Genomic DNA, 15244 nt, shown 5'->3' with positions numbered 1-15244 from the left:
ACTCACATGGAACATTTGGAGCAGCTTTCCCACACCTCAGTGTGCTCAGAGCAAAGCACTCTGCCATCCAGGACAACACCTCCCCACAGTATCGAACCTAAAGACCAGTCATTAAGAAATAGGACATGTCAGTTTCACCTAATACACACATATTGCATATACATCAGGCTCATAAAAGTTTCATAATCTTAAAAATACATAATCTTAAAATCTCCGTTTTACCTGCTCCTCCATGGAAGTCAGTCTTTTCTCCTGATCCTTGAAACCAGCCACGATCTTCAACAAGCTCTGCACCCTTGATTCATAAACAGAATAGTTCAAAGCTAAACAATGCTGCAATAATCTTTCTGACCAGCAGGTGGTATAAATGCTCCAAAAATAAGCCCCACTAAAGACATCAAGTAACGTTGTGAATGCACTGCATCAGAATACATGGGGTTTTATAAAATAAAAAGTGTGTTTACTTGGATGAGGTACTCTTGAGTCTTTCCTCGCTGCTCTCCCAGTGCTGTCGCTCCAATTTGGCTAGATAGTTCTCCACCTGCACTGTCTCCCATGTTATCAGCCTCTGGTCCAGGCCTACTGGCAATTCTCTCTCTGGCAAAAATTACAATTAATCAAAGAAAGGCTATTTCTGTTCCATTTTAACTCAGCCAGATAAGCCAGGCCACATGTTTCTTCTGCTTGAAATTAGGGAGAAAATTGAATCATCGCTAATGAAAATAAACTCAAAAATCAATTTGAGCCTTAATACCCAGATGCTCTTGCTTGGACTCAGGCTGTTTGACCAGGCTGAGGAAGAGCTGAGAGAGGTGGCTGATGATGATAAAGGGTGGAGCCAGTGCTGGGCGGCTGTGGTATTCCACAATCAGGTTGTATCTCTGGAACTTCCAAAAGATGTCTGTGTTACCCTGCACTACCTGGAATGTGTAGCTGTAAATGTCAACAACAAAAGACAACTGTGAATCCAACCTGAGGCATTTGATTTTACCAAATCAAAAGAAAAATATTACAAAACAAACCTGAACATGGCAATTAACAGGTTAAGCAGAAGGACATTAGTGACCAAGAGGAAGATGACCAGCAGTAGGATGACCAGCCAGTTCGCATAGATGTTGGGACACGGTGGCCTCAAGCCTGCGATAATCTCCTCAGAGTCATTTGTGCAGTTTATTTCCGGCATGCGAGCAGCTGTGCTCCGTTTATGACAGAAGAGGAAAATTAATGTCTGGAGCCATTACTTTCAGATCAACAAAAACCCATCAGTCATTGGGTGTCATCCATCATGTGCTCCCTCAGAGTGAGACAAATATTTCAGAGCTGCAGCATATTCAGTGTTATCCAGTGAAATTTACCATCTATTTCCTCCAGAGGAATCTGGCCAAAAATGTGCAAGTAGGGGCGGTACAGTGCCCTGCGGAACACCCAGTCAATCCTGGGGTCATTGGGGTGGAGCAGAGCCTGGGTGGCAACACCATACGCAATCATCCAAACACTCAGGAAAAACAGGAAGAAGAACACGTCCTTCATCTGTGAAGCAGAGAGTTGTTTACGCAGAGGCTTTAGGCTTGCACTAGCTATTAAGAGAAAAATTGGTATTTTGCCTTATTTACCATTCTTTCCACAATTATAATTTTAGGTCCAAGCTGTTTGTGAATAGCAAAGATATGGATCAGCCGTAATGTAAAAACCATAAAGTCTATGGCCAGTACTGTTCTTCCTGCCTCGTACGTATCATCAGCCATTCTGCAAAATTAAAAAAAAAAACATTTAAAAATTTGACTCACTTATATACATGCCTACATCAGTAAAAAACAAGTGTGGAGGCTACAAAGACAAAGGCTAACCATCATGGTTATTTACTATAAACTACCTGCACGAAACCCCGACAACAAAGAGGAGGATGGCAACCATGTCACACTTGTTCCAGTTGTCCTCAACGTACAGTTTGAACTTTTTCAAGATGTTCATCTCTTCGTCTGTGAAAAAACTCTGTTGTGGGGAGTTTAGAAATGATTGTTATCTTCACTTTTATATGAAAAATAAAAGTTAGGGGTTTCAAAACAAACAAACAAACAAAAAACAAAAACAATATGAGGAACCATTTACTTCTGGGCTCATATTGGCTGAAAGTTATTTAAAAACAATGTTTTCTTTTGTATCAATGTTATTTATGCAAAGTTTCTTCAGATCCTGTAAAGTGATTATAGTTTTGTCCTTGTGAATATTCAAAAAAACCTGCGTCCGCCTCTTTGCAACATGGAAGATGTTTGTCCTGTTCATTTTAAAGGTTATGTATTCAGTTTAACGTGCATTTATTCTATAATTCCATAATTTCTGAATTTTCGTAGGCAAACAAGGGTAAACAAATCTTCCAGCTACTATATCATTGTCTCGCTTCCACTTCATTCCCTGGAGACTGATGATATTTTAGTCATGTTAAAATGCCCTTTGCATGGTCATACACTGAAACTCTATCAAGACACACCTGTCCAGGCCGGGATACAGCAGCAACACAGACCTGCTGCTTTAGTAGATGCCTACAGCATCCTAAAATACACTACTAGACTATACTATTCTACTATGGTTGATCTAAAGTTGACCTCAACCTTAGCAATGTCTTTTTAGTCATACTATAGTCTATTTTTTTTAAAAAGCTTATTTTAAAAAGCGTGATTTGTTGGAGACAACACATTTACTAAAAGGAATTCCGGGGTTATATGTATAAGACTGCCTTGTTAAGCTTAATGAAACCAGTACCAAGTAGCACTAAGTAAGTAGTGCTTGCTTGTGTTAAGTTAGCCGTATCACCTAAGGAGGCGCGTTCACTTATCCTACAAACACTCCTGACAGTGGTGTTTTTTGGATGGTTGGTTGTCAACACCCTAGCTTTCCTTCCATTAATTTTCAACTACACCCCAGAGCCATCTGTTTGAAGCCCCAGCGTCCCTGCTGGGCTTGGTAGTTTGCCAGTGCTGCCGCAGGCATTGTGGTTCTTTTTTGGGAAACCTGTGCCACAGTTCTGTTCAGCTCAGGGAATTCCTGAGATGCACAGTGCAAAAAGAGAGTTAAGGACAAAAAGAAAAAGGCCCAGCTAATCTGGGGCAGTCGAACCCTTGGGAGGATGTTTTAGAGGCATCATTGGAAAAGGGATCATGTTTGTCTAACCTGTCTCACTGTGAGAAACCCAGGTGTAAGGATCATGAATCAAGGTGAAAGACTTGTGGATGCTTAAGACTATAGTAGCAACAAGAAGAAGTTTTATTTTTTTCATATCACATCCTTTTGACCTGTAACGTTGCAATAGGAAAACTGAAGCATAAGTGTGACACTGGGCAGAGTGTAAAAACATTGAATACTGAAAAGCTGTATTTGCTAGAAACAGAAAATAGGATCTGTGCATTTTGATAGTCACCTGACGAAGTTCTTCCAGCACTAAGGTAAAGACCCAGAAGTAGAGTATTATCTCTGGGAGTCCGGGCCCAGCAGGTGGTGGTGGGCGAAAGTCTATCAGAAGCACGTAAGTAAAGAGGCAGAGGAAGGCGAAGTACATGATGACATTACCAAGGAACACAGTGACAGGAGCGCTCCAGAATCGACGCCATCGTCTGAGTAAGAAACGCCACCAGACAGATGCACAACTCTGAGTTGCTGGATCTCCAGCTGGAGAGTCCCTGAGAAAAAAAACAAACAACCGATCCTTAAAGTCCTGGTCGATATTTCTGTGCTGCTGGAAATGTGGCATTAAAATGATTGATGTCTTTTAATTTTCTGATCATTATGTCTGCATGAACTCCAGCTTTTATGGTCTGCCATCAGGCCAAAATGACTGCAAACTCACAAAGGGTCATCATCATCAGTTAACAGCAAAGCCTTCTCTGTGTCCAGACTGTCCAGCTCGACAAACTGCTTCTGACCATTACGATTATCCAGTTCCTCATCACTGTGAAATACAGCGCTGTGTCAGAAATTCGGTGTACATTAAAATAACTACTGCTTATAAAATATGGGTGCAGCACAAAACTGATCACCTGAATTTTATGAGGTTGGTCCAAATGAGCGCTGGGCAGAAGAACGACACCACGAGTTTGGAGATAGCTGTGTCAGTTGTCATCGCCCCCCACCATATTTTTGTCAGGAGAGCCTGGAGTGAGTAAAATGATTATTTCCAGCATAATTTGAAAAAAAAAAAAAAACAAACAAACAAAAAAACATGACATATTTGACCACAAGAGGGCACAAACGACCTCTGTACATGTGTTGTATATATTTTCTATGATTACTGTCTCGACTACTATATAACCATGGAAACCCTACATATGTTTCCTATAGTATTTTAGTTATTTTTATCATCAAATTGTAACATGTAAAGTGATGTGCAATGTATATTTGGCATGTGTGTGTGTGTGTGTGTGTGTGTGTGTGTGTGTTTGGGCTCTGTATTTAAGTATCACTTTACTGTCAAGAGGTTTCCCCTCACTAACCTTCCCCACTGACAGTGAAGCTAATTAACTCTCTGTGAGAGACTTTTTAATGATAACAATGATATGGTTGTCTTTTGGGGGATGTTTGGTGAAGAGTAGCATAAAGCATGACTTTGAAATAAGCGGGCATGTCTCCAGAAAGGGGCTTTTTAATAAGGCAGAGATATTTTAACACAAAGGTGACATAATCAACCATGTCCCTCTCTTTAATAGCACCATATTGTCAAAACAGTTGGACTGAAAATTGAAGTTTTGCAAATGTCTGAAAGGGCTGTATATACTGTATGTTTTGGAATGTATTCACTGTAATTGGTACCTGTACTCCATCATGGGCAAAAAAGGACTTGGCATCTGCCTCAGTTGCCAAATTAAGAACAGTTGATTTGCTCCAGCATTGTGTTCTCCTCACTAACAAAGCATAAGCCCTGTCTTCACTGTTAGAGTAGCACTCTCCAAAGACATCTGCAACATTATCAACAGCACAGGTACAGTACACAATGTCAGCATGTCTGCACAGAGTTTGTAAACACAGACACATTTAGATTGTACTTTACTCCCTTGCAGCCTAATCTGTTTGTTGAAAAATGTAGGGTTTTTTTCCATTAAGGTGAGCAAATGTATCTGCTGCAAAAGATTTACTCCGACTGGACGACCCCGACTGATAAAATTGTCAACTGTTGTCGTCCACTGGTTTATTTACTCACCGAGGGCAAACTGCTCATATTTGGCTTCCTTCATACTACGAGCGGACTCAGCCTCAGACTCCAGTCGTGCCATCTCTTTCAAAATCTTACAACCTGCCAGTGCTGCTGCCACAGCCTCGGGGCCCTAAAGGATTAGAGAACAGCTGAATCCAAGAAATGAGGTATGAAAAAGGGGTCTGAGAAATCCATTTTTAAATTTACAGCCACATCCTTTGCATCTAAACTAAATTCATGTGCAACTGTCCTTGGCCTTAAATGCTTCTCTGCAGCTTCCAGTCAAATATTCTCAGATTTGATTCGAACATGTGAACTTCAGTTTCATATAACTGACATGATATACTGCACAGTGTAGGTTATGAAAAACATTGTTATATTGGTGTTTTAAAAAAAACCTGTATACCACGTAGATATAAAGGTCAGTCTGTCAGATGTCTACTAATGCATTTCTTTAGGGGCTGTTGGTCTTATTAAAGCTCCACACTGCTGAATTCTCCCCAGTAGAATCTTTCTTTCTCTGTGTTTTTTAAATATAGATAATATTAATTCACTGACTGCTTACACAGTGATCTAAAACATGAATACCCCCCCTATGTATATGTGGTCTTTAGTTGTTTTTTTTTGTTTTTGTTTTGCTGGATTCAGTATTCCTATAATAAATAGAATGAAGGGTGCCAATGGTTGTTTGTCTCTACATATGGTTTTGTGATGGACTAAAGAACTGTACAGGGCCTATTGGGCCCTCGCCTGATTGCTGCAATCATTGGCTTTAGCCCCCTGCGGCCTCAGAAGGAATGAGTGGCTTGACATGAATAAATGAGACAGAAAAAAACCCTTCTATGCTGTAAATTGTGTAGCCTAAACACAACTCCCTCCCTAATGTTGACCAACACCAGTTAATGTCTTCACCTCTGTCAATCTGAACCCGAATGCAATTCCATTCTCCCTTCTATTGTTAACCTGCTAAACCTTCTGTATTAAAGGAAACATGTTGGTCTCCATAAGGTCGAAGCTCTTAAAAAGACATGAAACAATGCTAAGAATGAATGCTAATGAATATATATATTCCTGACCTGCTGCATTTTACAGCATTTCAAACTCAAGAAACCATTATAGTGACAGATAGATGCGATGTAACTAATGTAAGGGAGAATTCAGTACATTTTATGTGTTTGTATGTGTGAGTAAGACATATGTGAAAGATGTGAGACTGTAAAAAAAAAAAAAAAAAAAAAAAACTTTTTTGCAGCTGGCAAAATAGGTATGAAAACAAAGAAAACGAAATCCCCCAAAATTGATGACCAACTGTCCTAAATAAACATTTGAGATTGTTTTGCATTTATTTCAGCCAGTAGAGTTTGTAAATGAGGTTGCAGGAGCTTTAAATTGTCTTTGACCAGGGGCCAATTTTCTCATAATCCTTCTCCATTCCCTCCATCCTGTGTGCGATAGAAAGCTTATTGTGTCTGCATGCTGATGTGTTTAAGAGCAGCAGCTGATCTGCATCCACACGCTTGGGAGAAGATTTTTTATTCACTGAATTATTTTTTTTGATCGACAAGACAAGTAACAAGCACCTGCTGCAAGGGTCTGAGGACCTACTTCTGGGAGGAAAATCCTCCTGCGCTCGGATTTTATTGAGAACAAGTGTTTTCTTTTAGTCTTACAAACTACTAAATTACTGATGGGTAATTCTAAAGTGTCTAAATGGGAATACCAAGTGGCTGAAAAAACATATTTGCAGTGGAGAAATGCAATTACCATAATTCTAATTTTAATGTTGGAAATAGGACATGAGGTTGACATATCAAGGTGACCGCTCATGAAAGTAGAATACTGCATTTCCTTGGTGGAGAGAAGGGCAACAAGTAAATGGCAAGATGTGGAAAACAAACAGCTCTCCTCGCTAACTGCAGTCATTTAATTCATAACACAACATTAATTACATGTCAGGATACACTTTTTAATTTCGTGGAACACGCTGCTGTCTCTAGAACTGCTGTGACCTTCATTTGAATAATGTCCTTACAGATAAGATAGCTTTAGTGTTTGCCTCAGCTCATGAAAAGTACACAATTTGCTCGCCTCTTATCTGGAGTGGCATTTTCATATGACATAACTGACCTGCACCTGTGCAGGACCACATCACTCTTGGTCACACTGAATTCAGCATACAAACTAGTGGAGAATAATTCAGCGCTGCCCTTCAGCCAGGTTTCATCCGTGTTTGCCAATGCTAGGCACATTTGGACTTTTATTGATTGAACCACACAGCACTCAGACACCGCATGCAGGAGATGAGCTGACAAAAGGAGCTGACAAAGACTCACCATAGCCCAGAAGTAGTTAGCCATTTGCTGTCTGTTCTGAAGAACAGCCCAGAGGAAAAGATCCCTCCACGGATACTCACAGCGCTCCTCCAACTCAGCAACATTTTTCTGGTGGTGGAAAAGTCGGCCCTTTGTTGGCTTCTCCTGGAGTGCACAGAAGAATAAAATAAAGTACATGCTGCAGGTTTACAGAATGTAGCATTTGCATCATAAGCTGATGTTTTACTGTTCTGTACCACTGTAGCTACACTTTGGTGTTTCTAACCTTGTGTGATGTGCAGTTTTATGTCAGCACACACTCACCGTGGGAATTTTCTGGTAAAAACCTTTGCAGGAGTCATGGAGAAAGTCTTTAAGCACTTTGGCAACTTCATAAAGGGTGAAGCGTGGTTTCCCCTGCTCTGGTGGGTGGTGCCCAGGCGGACCCGGTGTCCTGGCTGCTCCAAGCAGAAGCTGTTTCTCCTCATACTTTTTGAGGAGCAGATTGTGGAGCAGGCTCTTCTCTGACACAGACAGGTAGAGCTCCTGCAGACGGCCATAGGTGAGGAACTCGCCCAGGTTGACCCCGTTGTCAACGAAGAGACGCACAAAGTCTGGTTTATCATTGATCAGCGCATCCATCATCACTTCTTCAAGGTCGCACGCCTGCAAGATCATATTTCTTTCTGGCAATAACTCACAGAGCAGCTGTTGTCTCACATAGGTATGCACTCATGTTTTCCTGTCTGGTAATAAATCTGGGAATGTTGGTAAATGTTGCATAGAAGTCCTTGTTGTACTTTTATCTGTGAATATTCAATCATAAATGGACTGTGTTGCTAAACTTGACATAACACATTGTGTTAGAACATGATATACTTATTTGATTACATGACAGTTAACATGCCTGAAATAGGAGATTCTTTTCTTATTTATATTAGAGCAAAAAAGGAAATAACATTTGTTCTTTACGATGAGGCCCTGCCGAAGTTGTGGTTAAAAGTCATTTAACCACAACCTGGAACTCCAGACCTACACGCTGTGTTGGATTAATCCTAATTCATCCTTCTTCTAAGGCTTAGAATTTTCATGGCCATGCAGGGGTCCCAACAGCCATGAGGAGAGGGTGGGCTACACCATGGACAACTCTCTCACTGGGCCACAAAATAGAAACCTTTCACAAACCTATTATTTGGTCACTCAATAGTTTCTAATTAATCTAATCCTGCATGCTTTTGGGTCGGAGTGCATAGAAAAGGGCGGGGGATAGATGGAGTGTAGACATGGAGGGAAAAGGGATAGTAAAATTATTTAATAATATAATTTGGACAGATGTGGTGGGCTGGATTAACAAAGCCTGGCTGGGGCAGTAGTTTGCCCATGCCTGATCCTGACAAATTCACCAGTCAATAGTTGTTTCCCTGTCAGTTACAAAAAAAAAAGACTAAGAAAAAGTTCAGTTCTCTTTAGACATACATAATTTGTTATTGTATAATTTATCATGAGTGTGACAATCTTCACCCAGTCAGACTGACTGAGTCTTACCTTCCACTCCACATCACCATTAAAGATGTCACTCTTTGCAATGTCCACTCTATTCCAGGCCACAGCAAGCTTCAGTTCATCCAGGAAGTCCTGAGCCTCCTGACTCTGGCTTTTACAAGCTGCTCATGAAAGCACACAGACATGCACACACACCCACACATACGCACAGGATGTCAACATGAAATGTTTAGACCATCTGCAGCTCTCACTCACTGTTCAAATGGCTACAGCTATTATTGCACAGATAGAAAATAACAGGTTTCTGGATAACACATCTCCCATAAGAAGTACTTTACCTTTGACGAGAGCTTTAAGAATGACTGTGTCCAGCTCAGAACTTTCCTGTTCGGGGTCGTGGACTGTGAGGAGATGCCCGTGATCAAGTATCTTCTGAATCTGATTGGCACACAACATGACACACCTATAATTTGAATGACTAATGTCTATGTTTTTTTTCCTGTCAATACATTGTTTTTACTTTTCTAGAGTCACAGTCTATTGTGAGTGCCAGTTTAAAAATATGTAATTGATATCTTCTCCCCTTGTCAGATCCTTAATTAGGCCATCACATGTACTTTTTAAAGATGCTGATGAAACATCAGCATCACTCCCACACGCTTCCCTGCTGTGCCCCACATTCCTGGTGATCTTCAAATTTCGTGATGTGTTCATCTGTGTGTGCTCGTGAGGATTGCTCTCACCAGCCTGACCCAGTTACTCATGTCTGTGCTGTGGTGGGCATTTGGAAAGGTGTCCAGCAGTAGCTCATGAACACTGTCTGTATCCCAGGAACCCCTATTCATCAGCATGACAAGGATGTCAGCCACGCCCCCGGAGCCTGCCAGGATCAGCCATGGTGTTGAATTGCCAATGCCTTTATACATCCTCTGCAGACAAGGACACAGTGTTCAGACATGATGATAAACTTCACAGACCATTTTTATTTCTCTCTGCGGAACATCAACACTGAATTGTGTTGATTGCTGCATCATGAAACTCTAATCTCCTTAGTTGCGGGTTTATTTTTAGAAATAAACACATCGCTCTCAGTCAAAGGGTTTTTAGTCAAAGAGATTCGTTTTGTAAATACTGAAAGAATTTGTTTCACAGCCTGACTCTGACCCGCTGTATCAAACTGTGGCACAATTAAATGTGATCTCAGCCAAATTCTCAGGCTGTTGTTCAAAGTCACAGCATGCACACAAAAAGTCTCATTGAGTTTATATTTTTTAAATTTCTAGAGTTTCTCATTGCCAACTCACCTTCAGGATCCTCGGCTCCCCATGGACCAAGAGACACAGAACAGGGATCTCAAAACTGCCTGCGCCTTTAAACATTGAAACAGACATTCATGAGACGGTTGTTAACTTCCTAATGCCCCAAGTCCTTACTTCTTACCCCACACTATATATCAACTACTGTCAGGTGTAAGACCAATGTTTCTGTTTATCACATTGCCCATTGTCATGAGGGGTATATTCAAGTAAAAAATTCAATACAGGAAAATATGATTTAAGACAAAACCTAAATTCCTGTTTAATGTTTTGAAAATAAGACAGGGAAGGTAAAAGATGGAAAGATAAGAGGGAAAACTATTTATACCTGTATTTTTTATTTATGTTAAAAAACTGGCTTCATAAATATTTAATGAAGTGTCTGGTACATTTGTTACAGTCAAGGATGACCACCATATATCTGGCTTTGACCCACTGGGTTAAAACACAACACTTTGGTCAAAAAGCTGAAAAGCAAACACTGAAATGTTGTGGAGATACATCAATTATAAAAAGGAAAATATGTGGTTTTAAAAAACAATATTGAGTTACTTCACTACTGCTATAGGAAAAAGTCATTAAATATAAACCTGATGTTTTTAAAGATACCTTCATGTTAGACAGCTGCTGTCTCTGTACTGTTAACCTAACACATATAATAATATATTTAACAATATTTAACACATTTAAAGTGTTACACCCTCACAAAGAGCATTCATCATGGTTAGTATTTTTATTGTTTTTTAATTTCAGTTTAAAGTTTAAATTATTGTGGCTTTATTTTGATAAAAAGTTGACAATAGATTTTAACATTTAAAATAATAATTTGAAATTCTAATACTATTCCCAGTGAATTTGGTCCCACATGACATTAGCATTTCAGCAAGTTTTACCTCCATAACCAGTGCGCTGAAGAGAAATGTGCTTGAGCAGCTTCACTCTCATTTCACTCGTGGCCCCAGGTCGACTTGGATCCTCCTCCACCAGCACAAAGTGAGAGTGATGACTATCTAGGGAATACACTGACCCATGCGGCAGGTCTTGTGGCTTATATACAGCAGGCTCATCCACCTTGAGATGCCAGGAGACAGAGGACAGCAGGTACATATTACTGTGAATGATTTACCCTCTTTTTAAACCACTTTGGCATCAGAGTTTGGACTCAAACCTTGGCTGTGAGGAGTGCTTCTCGGTTGTGGATCATGTTCCAGGGTGCAATGCCAATGGCTACCACACGGATTTTGGAGGAGGTGCTAGCCAATGAGTGATCTCTTACGGCCTGACCTAAGTGCTTGGTGATGCCAAAACGAAGGCCATTTGTCAATATCCATGCACCTGGAAATAGAGGAGCAGCTACATTTGATATATTGTGGTAAAAACTAGTCACAGTGGTAAATAAATGCTTAATGAATGAAAGCCAAGAGTTGTGTTCTGGATTCTACTAAGCAGCTGGTCTCTTGATGTTAATTAGATATGTTTATGGCTATAAAGGCTTCAGTGATGGTTCTCCTTGCAAACATTAAAATTAATGTACATATTTTAATCATTATTCACAGTAGAAAGCAAAACATAAATAATTCATGACCCCTGTTTTAAGAACAAAGGTATCTTAATATCTTTATCTCTCTATAAGTAGCTTTGTAGTCATTATCGTTGTTGTCAGTCAGCAAAGAAGCCAGTGTGTGGAATTGTTTGGCCACCTGTGACGCTCACCTGTGCTCTGTGCAGCCTTCACCAGTCCCTTTCTTACAGTGTCCCTAAGCCAGGGCTTCATTTGAGCAAGCTCATCCCCTCCCACCAGCGCCACCACCAAGTGTGGAGGAGCCAGGCCCCACTCCTCTGTCAGCATCTGATAGATCAGCACTGGGTCTGTGTCTCTGCTGACCCTCACAAACTGTACTCAACAACACAAGTGGATATGTCAGTACAGCTGATACCTTTCCCCCAATTGCATTTACGGCCCTCAGCATTTCTTATGTCAGTTACTTTCACCTTTCCTCTTGTCTTTGTAGGTCCTGTGAAGTCGATGTCACCCACTCGTCCTGCCGCCCAGTCCCTCCACTCTTGCTTCATCCTGCTGGCCAGGCCTCTGGCCACGTCTTCCAGTGTTTCATCCACTGTGGAACAGCAGGAGCAGCCCAGCAGGACACTGAGAGTGGGACAGATTAAAGGGGGATATTGTTATTGTCTAGACAGATAACTACATCTATCTATCTATCTGTCAACAGTATCTATCTATCTAGAAAACAATACATTTCTTATTACTTTTATGCTCTTCTTGACATTTTACCTAGGGTTGTACCTGGTTTCCTTTAACTATCTCCCTTTCTTGTTTTTACAGCATCTTAAAATTGACCTTTCCATCTGAAAAGTGCTTCGAAAATACAGTCACCTCATTTTGCCTACTTTCTTTTCTTTTTTTACTTGTCAACCCATTTATATTTTAAACTTTATGTGGACGGGATTAAAAAATAAGCATTCCAGAGCTGCAGCTAAGATGGACAGTAGTTGGGAGATAAAGTTAGAGAGGTAAAGTTGAGATGGTTTGAATCTGCTGAGGATAGATAGTGGATATATTGGACTAGGGATGTTGGAGAAGAAGCTGCCAGGAAAGAGGAAAAGATCACAGGGAAGATTCAGTGACAAGAATTGTTGTTGAAACTGTCGAGAAAGCAAGGATAGCTGCCACTGAAAGCTGCTGAAAGATAAAGGAGAAGTAGGAGGTGGACGAGGAGAAAAGAGAAGAGGAGGAAAGAGGTAGAAAGAAGACAATGAATAAATTATTAATCCTTAGAGGCCACAAGCCTGATTCCTCTGGATTTTATATTTCTTTTTTGCCTTTAAACAAAAATGGAACGGAATTTATTATTTTTGTGTAAATTAACGGTTTTTTAGATGTCATATTTTTTTATTTGGATATTAAATTACTGACATCTTGTGTTTAAATTAAGGGTAGCAACAAGAGTAATGGTCATTTAACAGCACACACACACAAACACACCTGTGCTCCTCTGACCATTCCAGCACTTCGCCACATCGCAGGCATCGTGTCTGTGGGTGCAGTTTCCCCTTGTGAACAAATGAATGCACACATATTATGGGCTTTATCCTCCAAATGTGTTCCCCGACACAAATTAAAAATATGCAAAGGTTGTTAGAAGTACTCGTGGTCAATGCAAAGTCCCCAGGATTTTCATCCTCGCCTCATATGCAAAGACCTTTCCGTCTGTCGCTTGAATATGAATTGCCGAAAAATGCTGTCAATAATGGAGCACATTAAAGGAGAGACACATCATTTGCTTGGCTACCAAAGTGTTGAATAAACTCACAGTGTGTGTACAATTTGCTTTTGAATTTATGACTTTCTTCAGGCTTAGTCATTGTTTTCCCCTAAAAATAGAATCTTGGGCTATTTGAGGATTGTTCTGTGCAGAGAATTCATTCATTATTGATAAGCCTATCCATTTGCCTGACTTTCATTTGCCATCATGCCTTTGTATTAGAGGATTGTATAAAATGACCAAACTCAAATGCATCATTAGTGGTAATTTCTTCCTAAAGCTGTCGATTCTCTGGGTATTTTCAATGGGTAGGGCCAGGATGACAAACACACTGAGAATAATATGATGTATTACCATATTTTCAAAACAGAGGATCATATGTGTGAGCATTTGACTACAGCCGTGGGTCTTAGACAGAAAGAACTTCACTGGTTATGCAAACAAGACGATTTGCATGCAAGGGTAGAGGATATGCTGCCCCACCTTCAGGGTATTCAGCATGAACCTTTATTATTGAATGAAGATGAGAGAGTAATGGAGAGTGTCAAAAGCAATTTGTGTAACTTATCAGATGACAAGCACGCAGCTTTGTAGTGTTAGAGGGGGAGTGTAGGGTCCCAAGGAACCATGAAAGTCTGTCAATCAACTGATATAGCAGAGATTGCTAAATGAAGTAAATAAACAAATAAATGACATACATATATATATATATTACGTTTGTTTCATTTAACAGTCTTTTTTACATCTGTATATAAATATGGATATTTAGGACTAATATAATAAAATAATATACCAACCATATATACAGTAACATAAAGTTGTTAGATTAAGCAAATGCTGTTGCTCATAAATTGAGGTTTGGGTTGAATATTTATATTATTCATCAGGCAACTGTTAACTTTCCCCTAAAAAACATTTTTTTTCCTGATAATGCTGCTGATAAGATACTGTTAGGAGAAACACAGCTGTATATTGTGTGTGTAGGTTCTCAGTCATCCAGGTCATTTTATCCAAAAATCGTTACATCAAGTGTAACTGGACAGAACTGAAGAAGCCTCTTGGATGAGAGGTGAAAAAAGACCAGTTGCCCTGCATGTAACAATTTTTGGACAGCTTTATATTTAAACATACATTTCCCATCAAATGTATATGAAATGTCTGACCTTTTAACCATAACATCTTAAAAAACAGCTTTATATTTAAACATACATTTCCCTTCAAATGTATATGAAATGTCTGACAGACTTGTTTTTACCATAACATCTTAAAAATTAAACATTTAAGTAAATGATATAATATGAGCAGATGCTTACCAAAGGCAAGTCCTGTCTCTCCTGCATGGCCCCTACTGTGGAACCACACCTGTAAGAGCTGACGGCTTTTCCTTCCCATGCCTCAGGTGTGCTACATAGGCACTCAGGAAGTAGATGGCAGGCTGGGCTCTTTCTTTAGACCAATCCCTACTTAGTTTGACTGCCATAATTTGAATATCTGTTGAATGCTACTCGCTGCTTTCATCAGGGTGAACTAAATGTACACAAAACTGTACTCTGCTTCACAGAAACAATTTGATTCACTTAAGAGCTAGACTCAGTCGCATGATCACCCTCTCTTTCATCAGTGTTGATTGTCCTTCCAAGACCCCTTAAT

General features: G+C 40.0%; 1 protein-coding gene across 1 annotated transcript in view; it reads right to left on the bottom strand.

Moving 5' to 3' along the window:
• Positions 1–15244, bottom strand: part of trpm5 (transient receptor potential cation channel, subfamily M, member 5) — a 16210-nt gene extending 966 nt beyond the window's left edge. Inside the window, exons 1-25 of the mRNA XM_008310150.3 lie at positions 14908–15244; positions 13315–13382; positions 12306–12462; positions 12027–12207; positions 11482–11648; positions 11207–11384; positions 10302–10366; positions 9741–9926; positions 9336–9435; positions 9040–9158; positions 7819–8160; positions 7516–7659; positions 5189–5312; positions 4801–4946; positions 4032–4144; positions 3842–3943; positions 3416–3674; positions 1874–1992; positions 1614–1746; positions 1356–1530; positions 1023–1191; positions 755–933; positions 465–597; positions 223–295; positions 7–97 (exon numbers count right to left, since the gene is read on the bottom strand). Coding sequence (XP_008308372.1) covers positions 7–97; positions 223–295; positions 465–597; positions 755–933; positions 1023–1191; positions 1356–1530; positions 1614–1746; positions 1874–1992; positions 3416–3674; positions 3842–3943; positions 4032–4144; positions 4801–4946; positions 5189–5312; positions 7516–7659; positions 7819–8160; positions 9040–9158; positions 9336–9435; positions 9741–9926; positions 10302–10366; positions 11207–11384; positions 11482–11648; positions 12027–12207; positions 12306–12462; positions 13315–13382; positions 14908–14934 — 3550 coding nt within the window. The 5' untranslated portion in view covers positions 14935–15244. The remainder of the gene's footprint in view (positions 1–6; positions 98–222; positions 296–464; positions 598–754; positions 934–1022; positions 1192–1355; positions 1531–1613; positions 1747–1873; positions 1993–3415; positions 3675–3841; positions 3944–4031; positions 4145–4800; positions 4947–5188; positions 5313–7515; positions 7660–7818; positions 8161–9039; positions 9159–9335; positions 9436–9740; positions 9927–10301; positions 10367–11206; positions 11385–11481; positions 11649–12026; positions 12208–12305; positions 12463–13314; positions 13383–14907) is intronic.

Source organism: Cynoglossus semilaevis, chromosome 5, assembly GCF_000523025.1.
Source record: "Cynoglossus semilaevis isolate Cse_v1.0 chromosome 5, Cse_v1.0, whole genome shotgun sequence".
Taxonomy (NCBI): domain Eukaryota; kingdom Metazoa; phylum Chordata; class Actinopteri; order Pleuronectiformes; family Cynoglossidae; genus Cynoglossus; species Cynoglossus semilaevis.
This window is presented reverse-complemented; position numbering and strand designations above follow the sequence as displayed.